The sequence below is a fragment of the Rhipicephalus microplus genome, chromosome X, assembly GCF_043290135.1.
Source record: "Rhipicephalus microplus isolate Deutch F79 chromosome X, USDA_Rmic, whole genome shotgun sequence".
NCBI lineage: Eukaryota > Metazoa > Arthropoda > Arachnida > Ixodida > Ixodidae > Rhipicephalus > Rhipicephalus microplus.
In genome coordinates, this window is record NC_134710.1 from 407,276 (window position 1) to 433,988 (window position 26,713).

At 43.8% G+C, this 26,713-nt stretch overlaps 1 protein-coding gene across 11 annotated transcripts in view; it reads left to right on the forward strand.

Moving 5' to 3' along the window:
* Positions 1 to 26,713, forward strand: part of LOC119175608 (uncharacterized) — a 497,980-nt gene that overhangs the window by 188,952 nt on the left and 282,315 nt on the right. For 10 of the 11 annotated variants that reach the window (XM_075881653.1, XM_075881644.1, XM_075881647.1 and 7 more), the window contains one exon: positions 12,545 to 12,631. In XM_075881653.1, coding sequence (XP_075737768.1) covers positions 12,545 to 12,631 — 87 coding nt within the window. Of the gene's footprint in view, positions 1 to 12,540; positions 12,632 to 26,713 lie in introns of all 11 variants that reach the window. The other variant, XM_075881646.1, reaches the window with a different exon arrangement.

A 26,713-nucleotide genomic window follows, 5' to 3' on the forward strand; every position in this document is an offset into this window, starting at 1 on the left:
TGTCATATCACTAATTGCTGTACTAGTCACTTTTCTTGGATGTTAATCGTGCCATAGGAGGTGTTGGGTGGGTTTATTTCAAGTGAAGTAAAGGAAAAGACAGTCTCAAGGTTACTGTGAAGTAGTCTTTTTGTCCACTTTACTCTTTTCTCTCCAAAATTACTGCAAAAGACTTGAAACAGTACAATGAATGCCCCCTTTGTTAGCTGCTTTTCGTGAAGGTTGTGTCAAAAAGTAGACACAAATGTTCTTCCTTCATTCTCTTCTAATTACGTGCATTTTACAAATGTTGCTAAAAGGCTGCCATGCAACATGTCTTGGATAAGCTGCGCTAGTTCCCCAGCCATGGTTTTACGCTGGCATAGTTGGCATCACACATCCCTTGGAGGAGGAAGCATGACCTTTTTTTTTTATGAAATATAGCCATGCGCACAAAAGGGGCCCCCAATAAAAGAACATAAGTGATGTCATAGCTCCACAAAACTGTGCCAAGAGTGAACACTTGCTATATGCTGCTACATTTGAGCCCAAATGGCATAAATTACACCAAGTGTGCGCCACGGCATGATTTTTGCAGCTTTTTGAAGAAAACAGTACAGCAGGCATTCTATATAAATAATTACTGATGAAAATGATGTTTTTGTGTGCAAGGTCTTTTCCCAGCAGCTGAGGTAATAGAAACAAGACGGCCAATTGTATCTGCGACTACAGAAATAGTTTTTCTCATGTTCTCAGCCATTATTGCCGGCAGCAGTGGCACTTAACAGCTCAAAAAGCCAACGTAGAGTGCATGTTCATTGGTGTAGGCTTGTGTGCTTTTACTTTTGACTTCTGTGCTGAAATTCTGCAGTCCTATCAAATTGATAGCGCGTGCCAGAAAAATCCAAGCAGAAGATGACAACGACACACCAAGCACAAGAGGCACCTGTTTTTGTTCGTGTCTGACTATACGGCTTTAAACGAAATGTGCAGTTTGTAGGTCTCACAGCATCGACGTCTGTCTGCCTGTTACCACAGAATCAATTCAGCAATTATAGCTTTCAATAATTCCTCAATAGAGGAGGGGCAGGGTTGTGTGCCCCCTGTCAAGCTGTGCCAAGTACTCATAGAGCGAGGGAGTAACAGCGAGAGCACTCACACCCACAAGACACGCTAACGCGGACTTGCAACTGATTTTTATAAGAGAATGAAACACATGCTAGAGTGAAACATGAAAGATAGGAATAGATAACAAGGTAGTTTTAGTTTCTGTGCACAGTGCCAATGACACCAAAAGCCAGGCAAAGAATAATCGAAACAAACATGTAATCTTTCATTTTTTCTTAAACTCACGAGCAGACGAACCTTGGCCTCAAGGAGTGTAAGAAATGGGGCAGTAACGCGCTTGTTATCAAGTTTCATACTGTGATATGCTTCTAAAATGATACGTGTGCAGTCTGGTCATCACTCCTACCTAAAATCGGCATGCCTTCAAAACCAGGCCACACATCCTGTGCACTTACCAATATGCCCAGCTAAGTATGCATTCTAATCGTCCAGCTTTTGCAATTTTAGTGCCTGTTCCCTCCAAACAGTCATTGACACAGCAACCGGCTTCTCCAACGCTGAACAGCTTACGTGACATGGGAGTAAAATACACCACTCCAGTCGAACACTTAAAGGGCCAGTGAACAACCCCAAGGTGTAAATATTGTTGTAAAGAGAAATATGTGCCCTTTTACTTCGTGAACATGCTGCTGTAAGAATTTTGTGAATACGTGCTATATTAAGGGAGTTGCAGGGGCTAGAACATCGCTTTCAGCTGGTTTCAAATTTTTGCGTGGCCTCGCCACCCTTCTCATTCAGAGGGGGGAGGGCAAGGTGTAGCTTATCGTTGGGCACCCAGTTCGGCAATGTGACAAAACCTCAGCAATTGATGTCATCGGCAAACTTGATCAGTCACAACGCATTTCGGCTTGCTGCGATGCTTGGTTGTCTACAGTTTAGCCAGTGCCAATGCTTCCCCGCAGCCCAGTCGCTCGATTTGCAGCCAACAATGATTTGCAGCAAAACTGTGTTCCCAAAACCCGTACACGAAGTTGGCCCGATTTTTTGGAAACAGATTGGCCATCTGAAAGCAGCAACACAAATAATGCATTTACCGTATTTACTCGCGTAATTAACATATTTGCATAATAAATCCACTCTCAACTTCAGTCATCAAAATTTGTATTTCTTTTTTCACGTAATTAACACACCTCCTACATTCATCCGCTGCACTCCCGCTAACCAACACCTGGCGCCTTCTCACCCTATGGATCTCTTCCGTTTTTCATTATTTTGCGACCCCCCCCCCCCCCTTGTCGTTTGCTGCCGTGCGCTGTATAGTTTTTCTTTTTATCTGTGTGCGGCATGTTTCCCGTCTTATCTGTGCTCCACATTGGGGTTCATGAACGGTGCGAGTGTAAGAGACATCGCAGCTGATAAGCACACAGAGAGCAAAGGTCACGCAACTGCCTGCGCTAACCGAACGAACGAAGGTAGCTTCCTGCGAATACGAAAAAGCCCAACCATGGGCACGCGATTTTTGAGCGACGACGACATGAATTGCTGTCGCGAAGGGTCATTCATCGCTTTCGCATCGCAGGTTTCTAGAAAAAAAAAAAATGTTTGTAGTCCAGAAAATATCGTGACGATTTCTGCAACATGGTAGCACCCATCATTTCTCGCTTACTGATTGTTGGCCTAGTTGGTACTTGCTTACTGACATGATTTGGTCGCAAATAATACACACACAAAGTAAAGAAACACTCAACGACAAGCACAAGCCGCTTGTGCTTGTCGTTGAGGGTTTTTTTACTTTGTGTGTGTATTATTTGTGGCCAAATCATGTCAATTTCTCGCTTCTCTTGTTATCCGTGCATAGAGGAACTTCTCATGTAGAAGCGAGGCGGCGGCTGTATTTTGTCATTAATCTTGTTATCGACGGTATGTTTTGATGCTTTGGTAGTTAGTTGGTACAATATTTATTACTTGCTACAATGCGGGTTACTTGCTACAACGTTAACGGTGTCATCATCGTCGTTGTGCGAGATTGCCGCGAAGTTGGCAAAGTGCGTCGTAGTGCATGCTTTTGGGTGCCCCTTGATATCAGACCAGATACCCCTGTTGTGGTTAGGCGATTGTGAGAAAAGATAGCCCCAAAACACTTTTACGGCGTGCGCGGGCGGCTCGTGGACAGCTTGCAGAAGATAGCACCATCAACCACCGAAAATGAGTAAAGTGCAATAAAGAAGCTGTTTCCAAACAGTGTATGCATATGTCAACTGCAAAAGGCTAAGCGACGCTGTTTCTAAACAGTGTATGCATATGTCAACTGCAAAAGGCTAAGCGACTTAACTTTTTTTTTGCATTACCATATTTGTCGCTCCTCCCGAAGAAGTTTTCATACAATTTACCCCACGTAATAAACACACACCCCAACTTTGCTCCGATTTTTCTAAAAAGAAAGTGCGTTCATTACGTAAGTAAATATGGTAATAGTGGGTGTGCTGATCAACAGGTGGCCTGTAAATCTGCTCACTCCCAAAAACTCGGCCAGTCACGTGTCTCGATTTCGAAACATAGAGCCCTTGGGAAGTTTCACAACCGTATGATTGAATAGCTCTGTTGTAGCTGTAGATGGAAACAAGAACTGTTGTTGATTTCACTACTGTTTGTTGAGACCTGGTTTAGACCAATCGACGAGCTGTGTGGTGCGTCACGTCGCCGACAGCCGAGTTGTCGTCACTGCGTGTGGAAGAAGCATTGGTCAGGCTTAGGAAAGGAGCGCAGGAATCGTTTTTTGAAATAAAGAGCAGCTCTGTAATATTCAGAAAGCGTGATCGCAGTGGTCTACTCTACAAATTACCGAGCTTGTTTGGGGGGTGTAAATCTGAGCCTGTTGATTGGCCCTTTAAAGGACTGTACTTCGTGCTTTTTCTGGCATTCACTGACGTTGTAAATACATAGGCATAGCTTTCCCAGCATATTGGTGGTCGAGAAATAGATAGGAACTCCACGCCTACTGGCCACTTCTTCAGGTTGTGGGAAAGCTTATGAACGTATGCCATCACCTCTGGCTTTAAGGCCTTTCCAATAGTGACATTGCATATGTTCTGAAAAGGTAGACGAAAACACTATGATGTCGTTGAGGTAGTATAAGCAGGTTTTCCACTTCAGGCCATGCAGTACGCTATTGATCATACGTTTGAAGTTAGCAGGTGCGTTACAAAGTCCGAAAGGCATTACGTTAAATTCATATAACTCATCTGGGGTGGTAAAAGCCATCTTCTCTTTGTCAGATTCGGACACTGGTATTTGCCAGTAGCCCGATCGCAGGTCAAGGCTGGAAAAATACTCTGGGCTATGCAACGAATCTAGTGCGTCATCGATTTGTGGGAGAGGTTAAACATCTTTGCGCGTTATTTTGTTCAGTGCCCAGTAATCAACGCAAAAATGTACTGTTCCGTCTTTCTTTTGCATCAAAACAACTGGCGAAGACCATGGACTCGAGGAAGGATGTATGATATTCCGTCGAAGCATGTCTGAGACGTTTTGCTCGATTATCTTCCTTTCTGCAAGAGACACACGGTATGGGCACCAGTGAATAATTCGGGAACCGTCAGTCTGAATTCGGTGAGTCGCTGAAGTTGTCATACCAGAATGAACGTCAAACAAAGGGAGATGTCTGTTCAATAAATTTAGCGATTCTTGACTCTGGGCTGCTGTCAGATCAGGGCTTATCGTCACCGGTAGAGGAGTGGGAGAGTTGAGTGGCAGCGCGCTTGACTGTGGTAAGTCTCCTTGACTTGAAAGGGCAATAATTGCAACGGGATGCGGGTCAATAGCGCATGTGACTGTTGATCCACAGGGCAATAATAAAGGTTCGGGGGTCTGATTTAACGCAGTAATAAAAGCAGACCCTTCAGAAAAACAGACAATGCCTGGAATGATCAAAATGCCTCTATGTACCGTGTGGCCATAAGGTACTAGAAGCACGTCACCATTCACAATGTTGATGCAATCAACGCTAATTACTTCTTCTCGGGATGGCCAAAGAACATAATCTGAAGTGGTGACGAGACGAATGCGCTCTTCGTGTTTCGATGCAGAAGAGTCGGTGGGATTGGGGTGGATGAGGCGCTGACGACAAGATATAGAAGCGCGTGCAGACAGGAAATCCCACCCTAAAATGAGTTCGTGGGTGAACTCGCGAAAAACTGAAACAGCAATATGATGACGAATACCGTCTATGAAAACACGAACTGTACACTGGGCGATTGGGTGAGTAATGGCGTTCGTCGCAGCACGGAGAGACAGGCTTGAGTAAGGTGTTGTGACTTTGCGAAGGCGGGAGCAAAGGTCAGAGCGAATAATCGAAATAGCAGCACCAGTATCCACTAGAGCTTCGACACGTATACCTTCTACTAACACTGTTAACAAGTTCGATGGTCTGTCTGGAGAAATTGCTGGCTGTCCGATGGATGCAGTTTCCCCTCCTAAAACTGCATTGGGGAGTTTTTAGAGTGGGCATTCTAAACATTGGAGGCGGGTCGCAGAGGCGACACGGAATGGCGATTGGGAGATGGTGAGCGGCGGCGAGACTCACGGGAGTTCACAGGCAGACCCTTACTGTAAGGGGAAGAGGGCGAACGCTGAAAAGAAGACCGGTAAGGCGTGCGCTGGTAGTTCGTGACTGGACTGAAGCGTCCCCGTTCCTCTGTAGCGTAGCCACGTTGCCATGTTGCTCGTCCCGTTGGTGCCTTCGGCAAAAGTGAGATATGTGACCCCTATAGCCGCAATAATAACAGATTGGGCGAGGAGGAGGGGGCATGGTGTAACACGACTGTGGGCGTATCGGTGGTGACACTGACGCCACAGCTACATGGCCACCTGGTGTAGCCGCTGGGATAGTGGTGGGTGCTGAGAGCACCGCAACTTCTGCGTACGTTGGTACTTGACGAGGTCTGGATTCGGCGGAACAAGGTGGATGTGACGTAGATGCCATCTCTTGCCTTATAATGTCCCGCAAGTTGGTTGGAGCTGAGGCTAATGTAGATGGTGGAGCGCAGGAAGAGCAGCGCCCATGAAGCTTTTCACGAACTATGTCGCGGACCAGGGCACGGATGTCAAGGGCTGCAGGAAGACGCATGTCCGAGGCATCATGGCAAAGACGAAGAGACTGAAGTTCTTCTAGTCTCAAATGGTGATGACATCTTGAGTCGTGGTAGGGTTTTGCGACGCAAACGTTGAATGCGACGGTATTTATGCTTTTGATAATATGGCGTATTTGGTTGCTTTGAGGCATAGATGAGTTTACACGCTTGCACAAGGCAAGAACATCCTCAATGTACGAGGTGTATGATTCACCCACCAGTTGCATGCGTTCTGCAAGCTTCTTTGTTGCTGCTTCAGCACGAACACTGGGGGAACCAAAAATCTGATGGAGATGCCGTGCGAACGTGTCCCAGTCGGGAAGATCTTGGAGGTGGTTCCAAAACCAGGCTTTGGCAACATCAGTTAAGTAGAAAGGGACCGTACATAATTTGTGTAGAGTATCCCACCTGTACAACTCGCTGACGAGGTCGTAGGTGTGCAGCCATTCTTCAATGTCACTCCTTTGAGACCTGAGAATACTGGCGGATCACGCTGGTGGCTGTGGATGGCCAGGGTCGACGGCGGGGGCTGCACTGAGCTGGTGGTGTTGGATGGACCAGGATTGTCTTGCACTGCCATGGCAGGTGGTAGTAGACGACGACCCGAGTGGAGCTCCAGTGGTAACGTGCGAGAGGACTTGGGGATTGAGAAGCACCGTCCACCACTTATGAGGAAGAGCTTTATTCGAGACGAGCTCGAGCTGGCACACGTTGATGATGATATATACAGATGAGGAAATTTTACAAATGATGATGACACGTCCAATTGACGGTGACTTCACTCACAATATATATATATATTTATATATATATATATATATATTCTTCCTAGTAGGAACTATAAAGAAATTTGAATGCCACTTTAATTATGTATACTTTTGCAGCCTCTTGAATAAATTTACGAGGAGCGCAGGGGCTCCGGAACCGGAGGGTCAGTGGGGGCCATCGTCCCCATAGCTTAGAAACCAGGGGTGCATGATGCCCCCCACTAGCAGCTACTACGACCTCCTCCAACCCCCCTTTTTCTCACTTTAGCAAAAAGGAAAAACAGATATGTATTAATGCCTATATATATATATATATATATATATATATATATATATATATATATATATATATATATATATATATATATATATTATATATATATATATATATATTCCTGCCCACAAACATTGCCCCCTCACTTCAGATATACTTTCGAAGCCCCTGGAAGAGGCCGTCACCATGTTTGTTGAAACCACTTTTATCCAGCATTTTAAACTGAATTACTTTTATTACTGTGTACTGGATAACATAAAAAAGATTTAAATTATGTTTTTTGCATGCACTTTGAGCATATAAAAACTATGAACATCTGTTGTCAAGTATCCAAAAAAATAAGTTGTCAAATCATTCTGGATGAAAAAACGCGTTGGTGATGAATAATTGCCACGGAAATTGAAATACGTTAATTTAAGAAAGGATGCATTGCATCTTCATATACAGAACAACCACCTTGTCACACATTCAGTGCCATTTAATTTTGCTACATGCATTGTGGATTTTTCTTTCATCATTGCAATAAATGAGATTAAAAAAAAACACCGATTTGAATAACTGAGTGGGTCACTGTTTTGACAACCACCAGCTAATATGCTGCGGCTGGTGCCCGAGGGAGCCGCCACCACCCTTTTTTCCAACCCTCCCGTCCCCGCGCCGTTCCGCTGCAGCGACCGCAACTGCAACTACGGCTGACACGCACTCTCCCATAAAAAGCTGCTCGTTGCGGCAGGCCATGCCGTGCGCTCTTTCATCCAGCGGCTGTGGTCATACACTCAGTCACTGATACTTTTTTTCTGGAGTTCGTCAGCGCATGGTTAATCATTGTAGCAGACATTGCTGTTATTCGAGTTGGTGTAGTAATGAGGTTGCAAAATCGATACCATTTTAGTAAGTACATGTAGTCGTCCACTGAACTACAGGTATCAATGTTCATATCACTAACAATAACAGTAGTTGTTTGACGTTGTTTGTTAGGTCACTGAGAATCATTTCAAGTGTTTCAAGAAAGGAGGGAAGACACGTATTTGGGGGACAATAAACTACAACCACTGTAAGTGAAGATCACACTCTGACGTAAAGTGACTCGATGGCACGTGTACTACACGATAGTGAAGGTAGAATTCTATACGAATGCTCTTTTTTTAACAAAAAGAGCAACATCACCCCCTCGAAAATGAGTCGCGTGGCTGCAATAGCATTATGTCATCAGGAATTACAATGTTTTCATTTCTTTTTAGCCAAGTTATAGTGACAGCGATTACGTCAAAGCGTTGTGGATGCTGGGAAATATATGCGACGAGCTGATTAAGGTTTTTTCTTATGCTGCGAATGTTTCTATGAAATATCGACATGCCTTTGCTAGTGTAGTTGTCTGGTTGATTTAGGTGAGACATTGTGTATGAACTGGGTATGTGCGCTGGGTATGAACACACGTGTACCACTTAAACCACACAGCCAAGGTGCGCCTCACATGTCACCTGAAACACGCGCGAATTTTCACTTTCATGCATTAAGATCTTGCTGGCAGCCACCTACATGAACTTCCAGTTTTTTCTCGTTGTAACGGTATTGCCTTCCCAAGCAGAACCTTGTTCTCTGGATACAGGTGTTTGTTTACGAACACCGGCTCGTTTTCTTCCATACTAAGGGTCGACCTGTGCAGTCTGTGTTTTTTGGCTCTTCCCTAGACTCTATCTTGTGTCAATGTAGATGAAAACTTCACCACGTTTAGTGGGCCACTCCCACGCCTCGGCACATGATGAACAAAATCCAGGTGCATTCTCATCGAGCCTTAGACTCAATGACAACGCAATGTTGTTGACAGTTGAAGATATGTCCTCATTAGGTGTCTGTGGGATTCCCTTCAGTTCAATATTTTCCCTTCAACTGTACTGTTTGAGCTCAATTAGTTTTGCCCTAGTTTCTTTCGATTCCTTATTAAGGCTTGAGTTTCCTTTTTCATACTTTAAGCTGCTTGTTTCACCTCCGTAAGTTTCGAGCGCATGCTTTTCATTTGGTTTCTAAAATCTTCAGTCATTTATGTGTCCCATTGACTTTGTTACAGCTATCAATTCGGCAGGCAGAAATGTTGTAGGCCCGTGTGCTCAGATTTGGGTGCACGTTAAAGAACCCCAGGTGGTCAAAATTTCCTGAGCCCTCCACTACGGCGTCTCTCATAATCATATGGTGGTTTTGGGACATTAAACCCCACAAATCAATCAATCTATCAATTCGGCCTTCACAGCATTGATGGATGGCTCCTGATTCTTAATTCTTGTAGTAAGGTCAGATATAGCCTTCACAAACTATGTAGTCATTTCCATGAATACTTTTAACGCTATCATGTCAAAGAGCTTGTTTCGCGAAAATTCTGGCGTCGGTGTTAGCGTCAGAATCATTGGTTGTGAGTGAAAAATCATTATCTTATGCATGACTGAAAAATCGAGAATGATGCAAATATAATAAATAAATTATAAAAAAAATTTTGGAGCAGAGCTGGAACCGAACCAGGCCCCGCCACAGTGGTCTAGTGGCTAAGGTATTCGGCTGCTGATCTGAAGGTCGCGGGATCAAATCCCGGCTGTGGCGGCTGCAATTCCGATGGAGGCGGAAATCTTGTAGGCCCGTGTACTCAGATTTGGGTGTTCGTTAAAGAAACCCAGGTGGTTGAAATTTCCGGAGCCCTCCACTATGGCGTCTCTCATAATCATATGGTGGTTTTGGGACGTTAAACCCCACAAATCATCATCATCATTATGGAACCAAACCAGGGTTGTTTGGGTCCATGTGAGGATCGAACCCGAATCCTTTGCGTGGCAAGCGGATGTTCTACCACACGACCACACCTCTGCTTGTTAAAACAGTGAAAAGAACTTCCTCTGCTTGGAAATGAAGTGAATGTAGCTTCCATGCTTCACAAACACACGCATCCTGTGTACGTGGTTCACAATGCAACATGACATATTGCAGTAATAATGTGTGGTACAACTGCCCATTGCCAACAAGTGTCGGAATGTGTAATTATCAGAATGGCTCTATGGTTGAAAGCCGGTACCCCATTACAAAAGGCACACACACTACTGCGCCTATTCTCTTGAGGCCACATAGTGGGTGCATAGCAAATTCGAAAAGGTTTCATGCACTAAGTGTTTGAAGTGCACACTAGAAACAGGATGTCGCTATCGTGCTCATCTTCTAAAGGCGAAGTTTTAGGGTTCCCTAATTTTTCTTCTTTTTATAACTTCCTTGATGCTGCCAAGGGCTTGTCCGCCTAGGACTTTCCAAAGTCAGACAAAGGATCTGTTGCACTTGACATGATTGCACAAGAAAGACAGTGAACAAATAGGTTTTTCAGAGCAGTCCTGCAGCTATGAAATATGAGAAATCACCAATTATGGTTGATGCGTATTTGCTTACCTGAAATGATGCAAATCGAATTGACGGTTTAGCAGACCAGAGTCATGGATGCCAGGACCGCTCTGAGGTGTACAAGCCAGCTGCGTGGTTTCTCTTATGGGTGACAAAGATGCCGCCCCTAGATGTATTCCAGAATGGTGACGTATGCTTGCCTGTTTGCCGAGTGCGGTGACTGTCAGTATGTGCATGCATCCGATGATGGCTTGCTGGCTGGTGCCAAACCTCGAAGTTTTCTTCGCTTCACCAAGTAGTGTCCAGGCAGCAACGGGCACTCGTTCAACAAGGGCTTGTCTAAAGTTGGCCCAAAAGGACGCAAATCGATGGCTTAGCAGACCACAATCACAGATGCCAGGACCGCTCTGAAGTTATTCCCAAACTGGGCACCAACAGCCGAAACAGCATTTTTCAGGCCCATGCAAGCCAATTGAAACTTCACGGGCCGCGCGATTTCTGCATTCACGCCTCTTCATCTTCTGGCTAAGCCTCCCAGGGAGTGGGGCTTGCGAATGTAGTGGATCATGCCGAAGAAGTGACTGGAGCATGAGAGTTAGTCGAGCGAAGGAGAACTATGAAGATAAAATTTTGTTGGATTATGTTCACCTGAGTTGCTCTTGTACATTTCAATACTTAGCAGATGTGTAGTGGGTGCTGTTCTAATTCACAAAAGTTATGGTGTAGTTGATAGCTTGATAGCTTGTGGAAAGCCATAACTTAAAGCACAGTTGGCCTTGCCCCAACACGAAGCTACGCTCCGAATTCGCATTAAGCAGTGTTGTAATCGTCTGTGAATTTTTTCAGTGTGTCGATTACTTATACCCAATGGCACTTATGACACTCAATGAAACAATTCCGGGCAGTAGTAAAACACATGTATTTTTATGTATTGTAGAAAGTGTTTGTTTTTAGTTCACATTTTTTCTGCTCGTGGCAGAGTTAGCAATTCTTGTGAATGTCAACACTTTCTGGCCTGTGGAGCGCATGCCTTGCGGATAGAGTTGGAAGAGGTGGGGCGGTGCCAGCTATTCTGGCGTTGTCAAGATGGAGGAGCTGATTGATGAGCTCTTCTCCAGAAGCTTGTTGAGACTATAAAACAGAAATTAAACAATGTGAACAAACAGCAAGCCTGTTTGGGAACTGGCAAGAGAAGAAAATGTGAATGTACACTTGCCTACGAGTTCCAAGTCCCAGGTTAATTCTCGCCCGAATCGCTGTTTGAAATAAAAACTGAGGTGCCAGTCATCTTTGGCCTCTTCGCTGCTTGACTCATCAAAAAATTTAAAATCTGCCATTGAAGCAACGGAATCTTGCAACTCATGTCGTTCCTTTGCACAGTTCGACAAGTGCCCAACGTCGTGATCTGTTATGTTCACTGTCACCACCACCACCAAATCTCTCTCGCGTATCACTGCTTTTTTTGGAAAAATGGCAAACTATGGCAAAAGTGAAAGTCTAGTGATGAAACTGTGCTATATTGCAATACATGTAAAAAACTACAAAATTTCAAACACGGCAGCACATGGAAAGCCATCAGTCATATATGATCGATGCTCAGATGGGGCCGTCCCAAAGAAGTCAATGAAGCAGAATTAATCAGCAACTGTAGAAGCAAGCATGCATGCAAATTAATTGAAGCACCGGTTTTGTAGGTTAGGGGAGCAGTGTGTTAGCTCAGTGTCTATCTTCTTATGCAATTGAGAGCTAAATTTCATTTGGTTGATTTGTAGAGACTGATAATGACCACTTTAGGAAAGCCATGGGCAATGATTTGGTCATCATCATATGTATATGTAATCACTTCCAGCTAAGGTTATCAAAAGTTGAACACTATGACAGCGTGCTTTTTTTTTTCCTCAACGCTTCGTATATGCTATTGATATCTATTTTTGAATGCACTATTTTTCAGCCAGCCGTCCTCTAGAGGGATCTTCCTGTTTGAAGATGAAGACGATGGATCAGAGAATTCATGCCCTGCTTCTGCAACTGTTCTCAAGAAGGTACTACATTCACTCGTTGTGTAGTTGAAGAGAGAACTGAGGTTATTTCATTTCAGAGTCTGATATATCACTCTGAAACCACATCTAGTTGACGATTTGAGGTTTTTATGAGGGAATAGCACTTTACAGTACATCAGTTTTATTCACAGCTCTACAAACATTAAACTAGAGACAAAGGAAGGGCTTTTTGATGGCAGCTGGTCACTGTTCATCTCTAGCATTCTTGTGCTGAACAAAAACTCCAATTTTTGGACTGCCATCCCACTCAGAGATCATTTTAGATTTTAAATTTATCGTGTATTAGCTTAACTACTTTACTAGACTATCTGATGTCAATTGTACTCTTCCACAGGTTTCTTCCTATTGTCTCGCGCTCGTGGAAAAATTCACTGCCATAAAAATTCATTGTCTTTGTAACTTACAGTGATCACTAGAAAGGAGATTATAGGCAAATGTTTTTGTTTCTTGCGTTTCTACCGTGCTACTTATGTGAGCATGAATTGGAGGTTAACAAAAGCTTTTATAATGTTTTATAGTGCCTATAACTGGCTATTTTTGACCTTTGTGCCTAAATTTCTATCATCATCATCATCAGCCTGACTACGTCCACTGCAGGACAAAGGCCTCTCCCATGTTCCGCCAGTTAACCCGGTCCTGTGCTTGCTGCTGCCAATTTATACCCGCAAACTTCTTAATCTCATCTGCCCACCTAACCTTCTGTCTCCCCCTAACCCGCTTCCCTTCTCTGGGAATCCAGTCAGTTACCCTTAATGACCAGCGGTTATCCTGTCTACGCGCTACATGCCCTGCCCATGTCCATTTCTTCTTCTTGATTTCAGCTATGATATCCTTAACCCCCGTTTGTTCCCTAATCCACTCTGCTCTCTTCTTGTCTTTTAAGGTTACACCTACCATTTTTCTTTCCATTGCTCGCTGCGTCGTCCTCAATTTAAGCTGAACCCTCTTTGTAAGTCTCCAGGTTTCTGCTCCGTAGCTAAGTACCGGCAAGATACAGCTGTTATATACCTTCCTCTTGAGGGATAGTGGCAAACTACCTGTCATAATTTGAGAGTGCTTGCCAAATGTGCTCCACCCCATTCTTATTCTTCTAGTTACTTCAGTCTCGTGGTTCGGCTCTGCGGTTATTACCTGCCCTAAGTAGACATAGTCTTTTACAACTTCAAGTGCACTATTACCTATCTCGAAGCGCTGCTCCTTGCCGAGGTTGTTGTACATTACTTTCGTTTTCTGCAGATTAATTTTAAGACCCACCTTTCTGCTCTCCTTGTCTAGCTCCGTAATCATGAGTTGCAATTCGTCCCCCGAGTTACTCAGCAATGCAATGTCATCGGCGAAGCGCAGGTTACTAAGGTATTCTCCATTGACTCTTATCCCTAACTGTTCCCATTCTAGGCTTCTGAAAACCTCCTGTAAGCACGCGGTAAATAGCATTGGGGAAATTGTGTCCCCCTGCCTTACACCCTTCTTGATTGGTATTCTGTTGCTTTCTTTATGAAGCACTATGGTAGCAGTTGATCCCCTGTAGATTTCTTCCAGAATGTTTATATATACTTCATCTACGCCCTGATTCCGCAGTGTTTGCATGACGGCTGATATTTCTACTGAATCAAACGCTTTCTCGTAATCTATGAAGGCTATGTATAGGGGTTGGTTATACTCTGAGCATTTCTCTATTACCTGATTGATAGTATGAATGTGGTCAATTGTTGAGTAGCCTGTTCGAAATCCTGCTTGTTCCTTTGGTTGATTGAATTCTAATGTTTTCTTTACTCTGTTAGCAATTACCTTTGTAAATAGCTTGTATACTACAGAGAGCAAGCTGATCGGCCTGTAATTCTTCAAGTCCTTGTCATCTCCTTTCTTATGTATTAAGATGATGTTAGCGTTCTTCCAAGACTCTGGTACTCTTCCCGTCAGGAGACACCTCGTAAACAGGGTGGCTAGTTTTTCTAACACAATCTGTCCTCCATCTTTCAGCAGATCTGATGTTACCTGATCCTCACCAGCAGCTTTGCCCCTTTGCATGCTCTCCAAAGCTTTCCTGACTTCTTCTATCATTACTGGTGGGGTGTAATCTGGGTTACTGCTAGTTCTTATAGTATTAAGGCCGTGGTTGTCACGGCTACTGTACAGATCTCTGTAAAACTCCTCTGCTATTTTAACTATCCTATCCATATTGGTAGTTATTTTGCCTTCTTTGTCCCTTAGTGCATACATCCGACTTTTGCCTATCCCAAGTTTCCTCTTCAATGCTTTGACACTTCCTCCGTTTTTCAGAGCGTGTTCAATTCTCTCCATGTTATACCTTCTTACATTGCATACCTTACGTCTATTAATCAACTTCGAAAGCTCTGCCAGTTCTATTTTGTCTGTTGTACTTGACACTTTCATGATTTGACGCTTCTTAATTCTCGCGCTCTAACTATCGTCTTGAAAGCTCGCATCATAAAATTATAAAAGGCTTTCATTTTACGGACAAAAAAGCAAACGCGATAATTTTTGCAAGCTCGATAACGACGTCTTTCCCGGCAGGAAATGTGAAAGGATGGGATCGCACGTGCCACGCTAGCGACGTAGCACGCTGTAGCCGCATCGGCGCCGGTGCAAAGGCTTATCGGTAATTGAGACAACTGTCCTCCTCCCTTACTCGTCGAGCGCATGCAGTGTCCCACAGGTTTTTTTTTTTTTTTTTCATTTTCTTTTTTTCTTTTCATCCTTCGTTCGTTCACTCAGTGTCCCTTCCTCCTCCGTGACGACCTCGTCGTTCGCTCTCCAGCAGCGCACCCAGCGCGCCTCCTTTCAGAAGCGCGCTCGCTACCGCATTTGCTACAAACAATTTCCGGCAATCACTTTATTAACCGGTCTTTTATCTTGGGGGACTGTACAAGAAGCAGTATATGTATACATGGGGTTCTATGGGAGGGTAAACAGGAGTAGAAAAAGACAGCATTGTAAGCTGTTCTGCACTATAAGTGGTTACATTATAAGTGGTCTACACTGTATTCCCAAAATTTTTGTGGGACACAAAGCAATGTTCACAAAGCAAAAAAGCACATACTTTTCTTTATAACAATTTTTGGACCTCGGGGTTGTTTACTGGCCTTTCAAGATATCCCAGTGCACATTGTTACTGCATACTGACCACGAAGTATTACCGTGGAACTTCGATTATACGTTTCCCATTTTGGTGATGACCTGTATTTTATGACAAGTTGGTTTGGTCCTGGCGAAATTCTCATATAAAATATTATACTACGCAATTTTATCCTGACTCTGCATCTTACAGCAACTTTCTGATTCCATCCAAGAGAGAGGAAAAAAAAAACACCTCACTCGATACGAGCACTGACCAAATACAGTTAAGCCTGCTTATAACAAACTTCCATATAACGAATTCCTCGATATAACGAAGTTTTTTATTCCCCGCCGTCGCTCCATAAAAGCACATGTATCTGCGACCTCTATGTAACAAAGTAACACCTTGATATAACGAATTTTTCCTTCTGACATTCTAGTATTTTCGCTCCGCATTTCGGCATTTTGGTACGAGCATGCATCTTCCGCGACTGCCCTGCCGCCGCCGATGCGTGAAACGGTGGTGGTGGGCACGTGGGCCGCGTCCGGCGGGCAGGCAGGCCTGCACCCCCCCCCCCCCCCCCCGAGCTGGCTTTGTCGCCGTTCTCGCGACCGCGCTCGCATGTGCAGTTGTGCCCCCCCCCCCCTTCCAAATTAACATAAAAAAACTACTTTTTCGCGTTGGCAGTGCCACGCTTTTAGTTAGCGTCACATACATGGGGCCGCGCTGCATATGGAGGGCGCTTACTGATTAGTTTTCCACCGTATCTGTGTCCTTGTCGTTCGCTCTTCGTTTTCGGCGCCGTGCGCGCGTACATGGTTTCATTGTGCGCACATAGTGTGGTCCCTGACAACGTTCAGCTTTGCCTTTTTTTTATTTCAATAGCAACTATGTATATAGACAGTCTTGGCTGGTTTATTGCCTCCGTTGCTGTCATTCACACATATATATATATATATATATATATATATATATATATATATATATATATATATATATATATATATATATATATATATATATATAATCGCATGCAAGAGGTCCGTGGTTTAAATCGCGGTACCGCGCAGTTCCCAACCGGATTAAAAAAAAAAAAAAAAATCCGCGTGTTGATGGAACTGCATTAAGAGGCCTGGGGTGCGGCCTCACCGGCAAACACCGCCGAGAACGCACTCCCTCACCAGAGAAGGATTGGCCACCCTGGTGCAGTATCTGGCCACTACCTCCCACATGCTTACGTCAAATAACTCACGGCCCTCAGTTCCCAGCAGCTGCGAAGCAACTGACCATGGCGGCGGTCAGATCTGCAACGCAGCAGAGGGTGCTAAGAATCTCTGGATCCGGACAGGCCGCCATTGGAACCTGAACTTGGCAACGTTTAATGCTAGAACCTTATCTAGTGAGGGAAGTCTAGCTGTACTATTCGAGGAGCTAGAGGGTGTTAAATGGGATATAATAGGGCTCAGTGAGGTTAGGAGGACAGATGAGGCCTATACGGTGCTACAGAATGGGCACGTCCTTTGCTACAGGGGCTTGGCAGACAGAAGAGAACTGGGAGTGGGGTTCCTAATTCACAGAAATATAGCTGGCAACATAGAGGAATACTATAGCATTAATGAAAGGGTGGTAGGTATCGTAATTAAACTGAATAAAAGATACAAGATGAAGGTAGTACAGGCTTACGCGCCTACATCCAGCCATGATGACGCTTCAGTTGAAAGCTTCTATGAAGACGTGGAATCGGCAATGAGTAAGGTAAAAACACAGTATACTATAGTGATGGGCGACTTTAATGCAAAGGTAGGGAAGAAGCAGGCTGGAGACCAGGCAGTAGGAGATTATGGCATCGGTACTAGAAACGCCAGAGGAGAGCTACTAGTAGAATTCGCAGAACGCAATAATTTACGGATTTTGAATACCTTCTACCGAAAACGAGAAAACCGCAAGTGGACATGGAGGAGCCCTAATGGCGAAAATAAGAACGAAATAGACTTTATAATGAGTGCACAACCTGGAATCGTGCAGGATGTGGAAGTGATTGGCAAGGTACGATGCAGTGACCATAGAATAGTACGGTCTCGAATTCGCCTAGACTTGAAGAAGGAACGACAGAAACTGATACGCAAGAAGCCAATCAATCAGCTAGCACTGAGAGGGAAAGTACAGGAATTCAGAGTGTCGCTGCAGAACAGGTACTCGGCTCTTAGTGAGGAAACGAACCTTAGCGTAGATACAATGAATGATAATCTAACGAGTATCATTACGGAGTGTGCAGTGGAAGTTGGAAGCAGGGTAGTTAGACAGGACACTGGCAAGCTTTCCCAGGAAACGAAGAACCTAATTAAGAAGCGTCAAATCATGAAATTTCTATAAGTGCATACAAATCCCTTTTTTCAAAATCGGTGCTATATAGTCTCAAATTTTGCTTTGGAGGTACAGTTGGAGATCGGTAATCATATTACCAGTCAAAATGGAATCTCATCAGTTTTTTTTAGCACTGTCAAGGCTATTAGGCCTCTTAGCAATAGGAAAGCCGTTCAGCCTCTACACATGTATTCGTCCACGTCGCATCGTCTGCTCAGCATCTTGTGGTGTCTGCTCGCTCGCATAGGGAACAAGAGGTGCTTCTGTCTAGCCGCAGCACGATGAACGAATGCAAAACTGTGAAGTGTCATAAAGGGAAAGTAGAGTGTAGATGAAAAAAAATATATATTCTATCCTTGCAGTTTTTGTTTTGTTTGTCATTTACTTCTTAAACTGCGCTTCACTAACTCACATGAGAAATTTTACTTTGAGGTGGAAGTTGTTGTGTGTCCAATGAAAAGCTTTGTACCACTAGAGTTTTCTCATTGGTTCATTTCAAACTGCGAAAGCATGATGAGAGGAGGTGAGCTTAAAACCGTTGCCACTAGCCTTCGCAAGCCAGATTTATTCCTTGTCCTTTTCGGTATCTGAGCAACTCTGAGCCGGAAGATCAGACAACGCAGACGCATCAACCAGTCATGAGCATGCAAGGTTACATTCGCATGGAACACCCAAGCTAGGTTGAGCACGTAAGCGACGTTGTGTCGTTTCAGTGTTCTCTGTATTCTACTGCCTGTTTCTGTGGGATGGATCTCTCTATGCGTGCATGTTTGGAGAGACTGGCATGGATAATGTGTCCTTACCACGATACATAGTGTCGCACTGCTGGAACTGACTGCTTTAAAGGGACACTAAAGCCAACTATTATGTCGACATTGATTGTTGAAATGGTGGTTCAGAAACCTCGTAGTGTTGCTTTCGTGCCAAGGAAAGGCCTATTTTGAAATGAAATCATGTTTTACTGCTCCGCATCAGGTTAGCGTACTTCAAATTACCCGCCTCAAGAAGCGGACCGACCGGACCGTCTCACGTCACTGTTGCGGTGCACAACGTTGCCCGGCTTTACTGCGCTAGTAGCAGCAGACCGAAAGCAGCGGGAGCCACACCAGCAACAACGGTCATTGATCGATTTCCCGCCATCAGCTTCGAGATTGCAGACGCTTTGCTTCAACTGCGCCTCGCTAGATGGCACCACCTGTCCTGTGTAACCACGTGAAAATAGAATTTTTGAACCACTCGCGCCATTCCCCATAGTAACGTCCGGCCGTTCTTTTTTTCACGAATCAAACAGAAACGAACAAGCAGCATTTCATTGCATCTCTTGATGCACGGAAGGTTCTTTATTTAGTGCAGATAGATCGATTACTAGTGATTAATTGTAGGCGGTCCGTGTGATGTCATCGGCATCATTTTGAAAATGTCCTACTGCGGCGCTTGTGTTCTTGTGCATTTACCTTAATTTCTTGGTAAGTAGGGCACTGTTGATAATATTATCGTTTTAGATGTTGTCATACATTGAGCTTTCACACTGACGTAAATTGTTATTTGACTCTGCAAACCCTGCTAAATCATGCTGATGGGCTAGTTGGTTTGCATCCATGAATTGTGAGTAAGCGTGAACAGACACTGATGTAGAAGAAAACTGACTCGGACAGAGTGCTACTTTCAACTGATCTTTTACTTTTACATGAACCAATAAGTATATACTGAGCGAGCAGAAATAACATCAGCAAAAAGAATGTTTTGTGGATTCACATTGGTGAACGGAGCACGTGTACAATGCATTATCACAACATAGCAAAAAGTTTCTTGTCACTGAGTCAAGTTAAGGTAATGAAGCTCTTGTTGAGAAAGTGATACTGAAGGTTGGTGTTTATGATTTCTTAATAAAAGATTTCTTGTGGATGATTTCTTCATTGTTTTAAACAATGAATCATAGGGTTTTGACTGTGAGGTCTCAAAAATCATAATCACATTCACAGAAGCCCTGTCCCTATTGGTGTTGATGCATGAAGTGCTCTAGGGCAATTTCATTAGATTTTTAGACTTAAGACTCTACTTTTCATCACAGAAAGTTTGCTGGAGTTACAAGCCAAGAGGCAATAAACCCGTCCTGCCGTTTTCCTCTGCTCGTTCAAAGCTAGTTAAATGCGCCATTGTACAATCCTGTTTTAATAACTCCCATATGAAGTCCTGTAATCACCAGGTGGAAGTTAGCTCTCTGAACCAAGCCAAGCGCTTAGCAGAGTCAGGTTACCCAGTATGTGTACTGAGCTCGGTGGCAGAGGGCTTGAGCAGAAGGCTACAAGATCCGTCTAAAGGCAGTAGTGGTGGTACAGCAAAAAAAGTGGTCATCATGCCATACATGCATGGCGTTTTGCACATTCTCAGAGTCCCCTGAAAGTAAGGTGTGGATGTGATCTTTTCCACTCCAGAATGTCTACAAAAGTTATGTCGACATGTTAATTTAAAATGTAACAGTGTAAATGCTTGTCTCGTAAACCGTAGAACACTTTTTGTAAACAGCGCTCGCAACATTGTTTATGCTATTCCGCTTTCCTGTACAAGAACTTTTGTTGGTCAGATCGGCTGATGTATTAATCATAGATTGAAAGAGCATCTTTATAATGTCACGAAAGCAATCTCAGGTCATTTGTGCATTCATTGCTAAGATTGTGGATGCAAGCCCTTGTTTGAGAAAACGGCAATCTTATTTAAGGCACTTAGCAAAATGACAAGGGAGATCATGGAGGTGTATGAAATTTGCAAGATTATCAGACATGTGCATTAGCCAACTTTCAGTATCACTTTCTCAAAAAGCTTCACTACCTCTATTTGACACAGTGACACGAAACTTTTTGCTATGTTGTGATAATGCATTGCACAACTGCTCGGTGGAATGATGTTAATCCACAAAACATTCTTTTTGCTTAGTTATTTCTGCTCGCTCGATATTATATTTATCAGATTGTGCGAAAATAAAACATCAATTGAAAGTAGCGCTCTGTCCGAATCAGTTCTCTTCTAGTTCCTTGTCTGTTTGCGCTGCTCACAATTCATGGCTGAAAACCCTGCAGGAAAAAAATTGTTGGTAAATGCTAAACCTTAGGTGCCTTTTTAGCATCATAAACTAAAACATTCCTGTTTGCTTTCGTGTCCTATACACAGATCCTACACATGATTCTTTGAAAATTAAAATTTTTTCAAAGTTGATTGTGCCTATATTTACGAATTTGGGGCCTAAAACAGTCTTTTGACCACCTATTTTTAGCTCCTAAAACCTGGTTTTTAGTGCCTATAAATACAGCCTCTAGTGATCACTTGGTGAAAGCAAAATTTATGAAGCTAATGTGAAAGTTGATGTCGACAAATGCTGCATAGACTGAAAAGCTTTTACAACAGGACACCTTGCTTTGAGGGTACCAGTATGTCATTGCCTCCTGAATCTTATGGGATTTGTGTGAGGTAACATGAAGCAGTTTGTAGCTTTCATAAAACAGGTTCTCAAAGTGCAAGAACTTAAAGGGACCGACAACTGATTTTTCTCTATCAATTTTCTTAAGGTGCGACAGCAAGATCACCCGATGGGTGATTCTACGAGAGATTGAACATGCGTGTTGAGATGATACTTTGTTTTGTTTCTTTTGTATGTTATGTGGGTATATTTGATGTGCACAGAAACGAAAATTTTATTTTCAAAAGCTGATCCCAGTGCACCAAAAAAATGTTTGAAGGTGGGGGCGCGTGCGTCTCGCTATTGTTCGCCCATTTCCCAATTTCGCAGACGAATTAAATGCGCACTATAAACTTTGTGCCGAAACGTTTTCCTTCTTGTTTAACAGCTTTAGTCCAAAAGTTACAACTATGGTTTTGGCTTGTAGTGCTTTGAAATTTTTAAGATTAAGATGATGAAGTAGCTAACAAATATTTGAAAAAAGGCCAAAATAAGCATGGTGCGACTCAAGTTGGCAGCCATGTAGAACGGACAACACCCTGTGCATCTAATCTCCACGACCATCATACTTAGATGCCTAGGTGCATTATCATAAAAAGAGCGAAAAAGTTGATATTTGGCAAGTTCGTTTAGCACGCAGTTTGTCATATTACAAAAAGTTACTGCTTGTTATCAGTAATTCTGCTTGAATGCACAGCTCTCCACCTATAAAGAAACAGCATGCAAAATTTTATGTCAAAATATTTCTTGAAAGTAGAGCTATCATTGTTCGGGTAACACTAAGATGTGAAAAAATCATGTTTTGAGAAAATTGGCTTTAAAACTTCGAACCAAATGTCATGTAACAAAGAAACATTCAATACGCCCGAACTCCACTAGGCTTATAGCTTGGGACCTCCTTTGAAGTTGTACAAGCTTTTTTTTTGAGTGAGACAAAAAAACGTATTTTTTTTCTAGCTCGTCTTGTGTCTATAGGCGACTCTCATCCTTGTGCTCCACATTGCGTCCACGCTTGGCATATTAAATTGCTCACCTGTGTTTATGCTTCTTTTTTGTCCTATACTTCGCCATGTTTCATGAAATATCACAACTTTTTCCCTAAAGAGCCTGAACTAAAGCCAAGAACTTGAAATGGCATAGAAAACAACACTGACAGCTGAATGAAAATGTGAGCAATTTGACTAGTGGAATGTTCTAATTAAGAAAAATTTTAAAATAAAATGGAAACGTGATATTCTGCAAGCTTTAAAATGTACTTAGATAACTTAGCATTACATAATATGTATATGAGAGATATCTATGACGAGATAATAGGTGTTGTGGAAACAAACATTCAGTTTTGGTTTCGCTTGCATTCATCAGGGGTTGAAAAAAAGGGGATAACTTTCGAGCAACTCAAGAAAGCCACATAATTTCAAAAAAAATTTTTTTTTCGAGAAATGCGTTTTTGAAGGTGGTGACCTTAAGCTCTCTGCAGAACCATTACACGTAATGCTGCCATATGCGAAAGCTTCCCGGACACAAGCCACTTTGGACTTTATCGAGTACATTGTAGTAATCTACAATTTAAACTCCCCAAGTAACATCATACAAAGCGCACGTACTATGTGGCTGAAGTACGACATAAAAATCCGTAAACAGCCGTTGTTTCCACAGGTGTACTTTTCTGCCTCAAGGCTAGAAGAACTTCCTCAGACTAGAAGTCCGCTTGTCGAAATGTCGGCTCTAACAACCCCTGTTTGCGGATTTTTTCATCTTCCTACCGTTTTTTGGTTTTGCACTAGGTAGGATATTGCTATCGCGTTCAGCTCTTAAAGTGACCGACAACTGCCCAGACCATGAAATGAGATGACTGCATGGATGGGAACATTGTCCTTCATAGTGACTCAAACCAACCCTGTTTTTCACATGAGAAGTGGAGTTATATTTTCATTTCTTCATTGAAAATCGCGAAAAAAGCCTTTTTAGTATTACAGTATTGTTTGCTTATTTATAGTAAAAGATCATTCTCTATAAAAATGTAGGTACAGTCGAACCTCGATATATCGTACGGCGCGGCGATCCCGAAATAGTTCAATATATCCAGAATTCGTTATAAAAAATTACGAAAAAAATGCGTCAACAGCTTGCTGAAAACAACCAACGAACCGTTCAAGCGTGGTGCAGTAATTACTCACTTAAAGATTCAAACAAAGTATTTATTGTGTTGGTTTAAAATATTGAAAAAGAGTAGCCTGCTTTTTGTTGGCCATGGCGTGTTTGACAACTGCGTCCTCAATATAGTCCAGGCGATCCATAAGTGATAGGCCTGTGCCTTCAATCGCGCCGCAGTGGCGGCGCACAAGGGCCAAGGCAGCTACAACCTCAGCTGATGTCGAGAGCGGGGCACCATCAGCGCTTGCGGGATTCACCTCGGCAGAGTCTTCATTTGGCTGCTCAGCAGTAGCTTCAGCAACAATCTCCACATCTGTGAGCTCCGCCGTTCGGAGTTAGGCCTGTCACGCACCACAACGTGCGACAAGCCTAACTCCCAACGCACGAACACTGCGAGCACAACGACCGATGCCTGCTGAAGCTACGGGGGAGGAGCTTGCAACAAGTGCGCAGTGTGCCGTTGACACCATAGAGATTGCAACGACTGTAAGCTGCAAGGCTGCGGCGTGAGTCCGGGGGTAAAGCGCGCACATGGCGCGCCCATGCCGGCTCGCCTGACTGCTTTCCTTTTCCCGGCGGCAGTGCGGGCCGCGTCCGAGACAGTCGTCTGCGTACTTTCCCTCCTATACTTTCCTTCTCAATCTTTACCTCCAACTCCCCCTTCCCCCGCGCGAAGCCGTGTCGGTGCCTTCGTATTGACAGCCGATAACAGCTCCGCGCTTTTCTCTTCTCTTTCCTCATTTAAGAACCTCTACCGCAAGGCGGCGGCGCGCATACGCCGCTACGTTAAAGTGGTGCTCTCGGGGCCATCGATGTGTGCAGCATTCGTAAACGCCCGCCGCTCTACCGCTACTTTCGAGAGTTGCGGGAAAGCTCGCCGCCTGTCAATGGAGCGCGGGCGGTTTGGGGTGGCTGAGTTCAATATATCCATTATATATGTCAAACTTTGTTCGAAATAAAAAATCAATAATGCATGCGATTTCCCGCGTGATATAGGAACCGTTCGATATAGGCAATAATTCGATATATCCGTGTTCGATATATCGAGGTTTGACTGTATAGGCCTGCATTAGTAGTACGCATTAAACTGGCACTATCTTCGCATTACGTAATCATCCTATGCTCGTCAGCGTGTTTTGCAACTTTTCTGCCATGCAGAAAACCATGCACACAGTTTCCGGGTTGATAAGATTTTGTAGCAACGTGGCTTTTATATTTACAATTTTTCTCATAAATAATATCTACTGCTAGTCGGCACGACCATACATATGCGCAGTGACGTTTTTGGTGACTTGGTTTGGCACGCGTGTCGAGAGAGTAATGACGACAAGACAAGCCATCCATGACCCAGGCGCAAGAACCTTGGGTGCAGGCGCACGCAACGCGGTACAAATACAGAGAAGCTGTATAAAGCTACATCGTCTCATTGTAACGGCTTGTTATTTTCAAAAATAGTTGTAAATCTCAGAATAAATGAGGTTAAGCATACAGTCGAACCTCAATATATCGAACGGCACGGCGGTCGCGAAATAGTTCGATATATCCAGAATTCTATATAAAAAAATCACGAAAAAAAATACCTCAACAGCTTGCTTAAAACAATCAACGAACCGTTCAAGCGTGGTGCAGTAAATACTCACTTCAAGATTCAAACATAGTACGGTATTTATTGTGTTGGTTTAAAATATTGAAAAAGAATGGCCTGCTTTTTGTTAGCCATGGCTTGTTTGACGACTGGGTCCTCAATATAGTCCAGGCGATCCATAAGTGATAGGCCGGTGTCTTCAATCGCGCCGCAGTGGCGGCGCAAAATGGCCAAGGCAGCTACGACCTCAGCTGATGTCGGGAGCGGGGCACCATCAGCGCTTGCGGGATCCACCTCGTCTTCCACCAGTCTTCACCACCAGTCTTCATTTGGCTGCTCAGCAGTAGCTTCGGCGACAATCTCCACATCCGTGAGCTCCGCCGTTGTGAGCTCCGCCGTTCGGAGTTAGGCCTGTCGCGCGCTGTGGTGCGCGACAGGCCTACGTTAAAGTGGCACTCTCGGTGCCATCGATGTGTGCAGCATTCGTAAACGCCCGCTGCACTACCGCTACTTTCGAGAGTTGCGGGAAAGCTCGCCGCCTGTCAATGGAGCGCGGGCGGTTTGGGGTGGCTGAGTTTGATATATCCATTATATGTCAAACCTTGTTCGAAATAAAAAATCAATAATGCATGCGATTTCCCGCATGATATAGGAACCGTTCGATATAGGCAATAATTCGATATATCCGTGTTCGATATATTGAGGTTTGACTGTAGTTACAGGAACCCCTGCAAAAGCAGAACGACAGCATGCACAAGTCGCCAGAAAGGCTACTAGCATTGCATACAATTCTCAGCGTTGCTGGATGAAAGGGCTCATCATTGATTGATATATGGGGTTTAATGTTCCAAAGCTATCATATACCCTTATATGCAAATTATCATCTCACACAAGAAAAGAAACAGCTGGTTTCGCAGGCACTTAAACTGAATAAGGCAAAAGGCTGGAAATATCTCTGCTGACCACTGTGAGATTAAGGCCTGAAAGACAGATGACAGCCACGTCTATCGTACCTCCTGTGTGGCTGACCTTGCTGTTTTTTTATAGTCCACTAGTGTTACTACTTGCGGCTGTGCACTTTGAATCTGCACAAGAATGTTTTCTTGTGAAGCTCTGAAAAAACAGAGGTAACACACCCCTTTGGCCCCGGCTTCACGTAGACGGCACCCCTGGGCTGACCCACCCAGGAGAAATCGGCAGTCGCCTTTTCCTATCTCTTTCTTCCTACATCTTCGTCTTTATCTCTCACTTTTTATCTGTCCTGTCATCTCCTCTTTTCAGTTTACTTCAGAATTTCCTGGCGGCGAGGGTTAACCCTGTGTAGTTACCCAACCTTGGGTAGTTATATTCGGTTATAGCGGCGATGCATGGCTGGCGTCTCCAAGTGTTCAATAGTCAACCTTGTAGCGTCCCCTTGTTGGGCTCGGT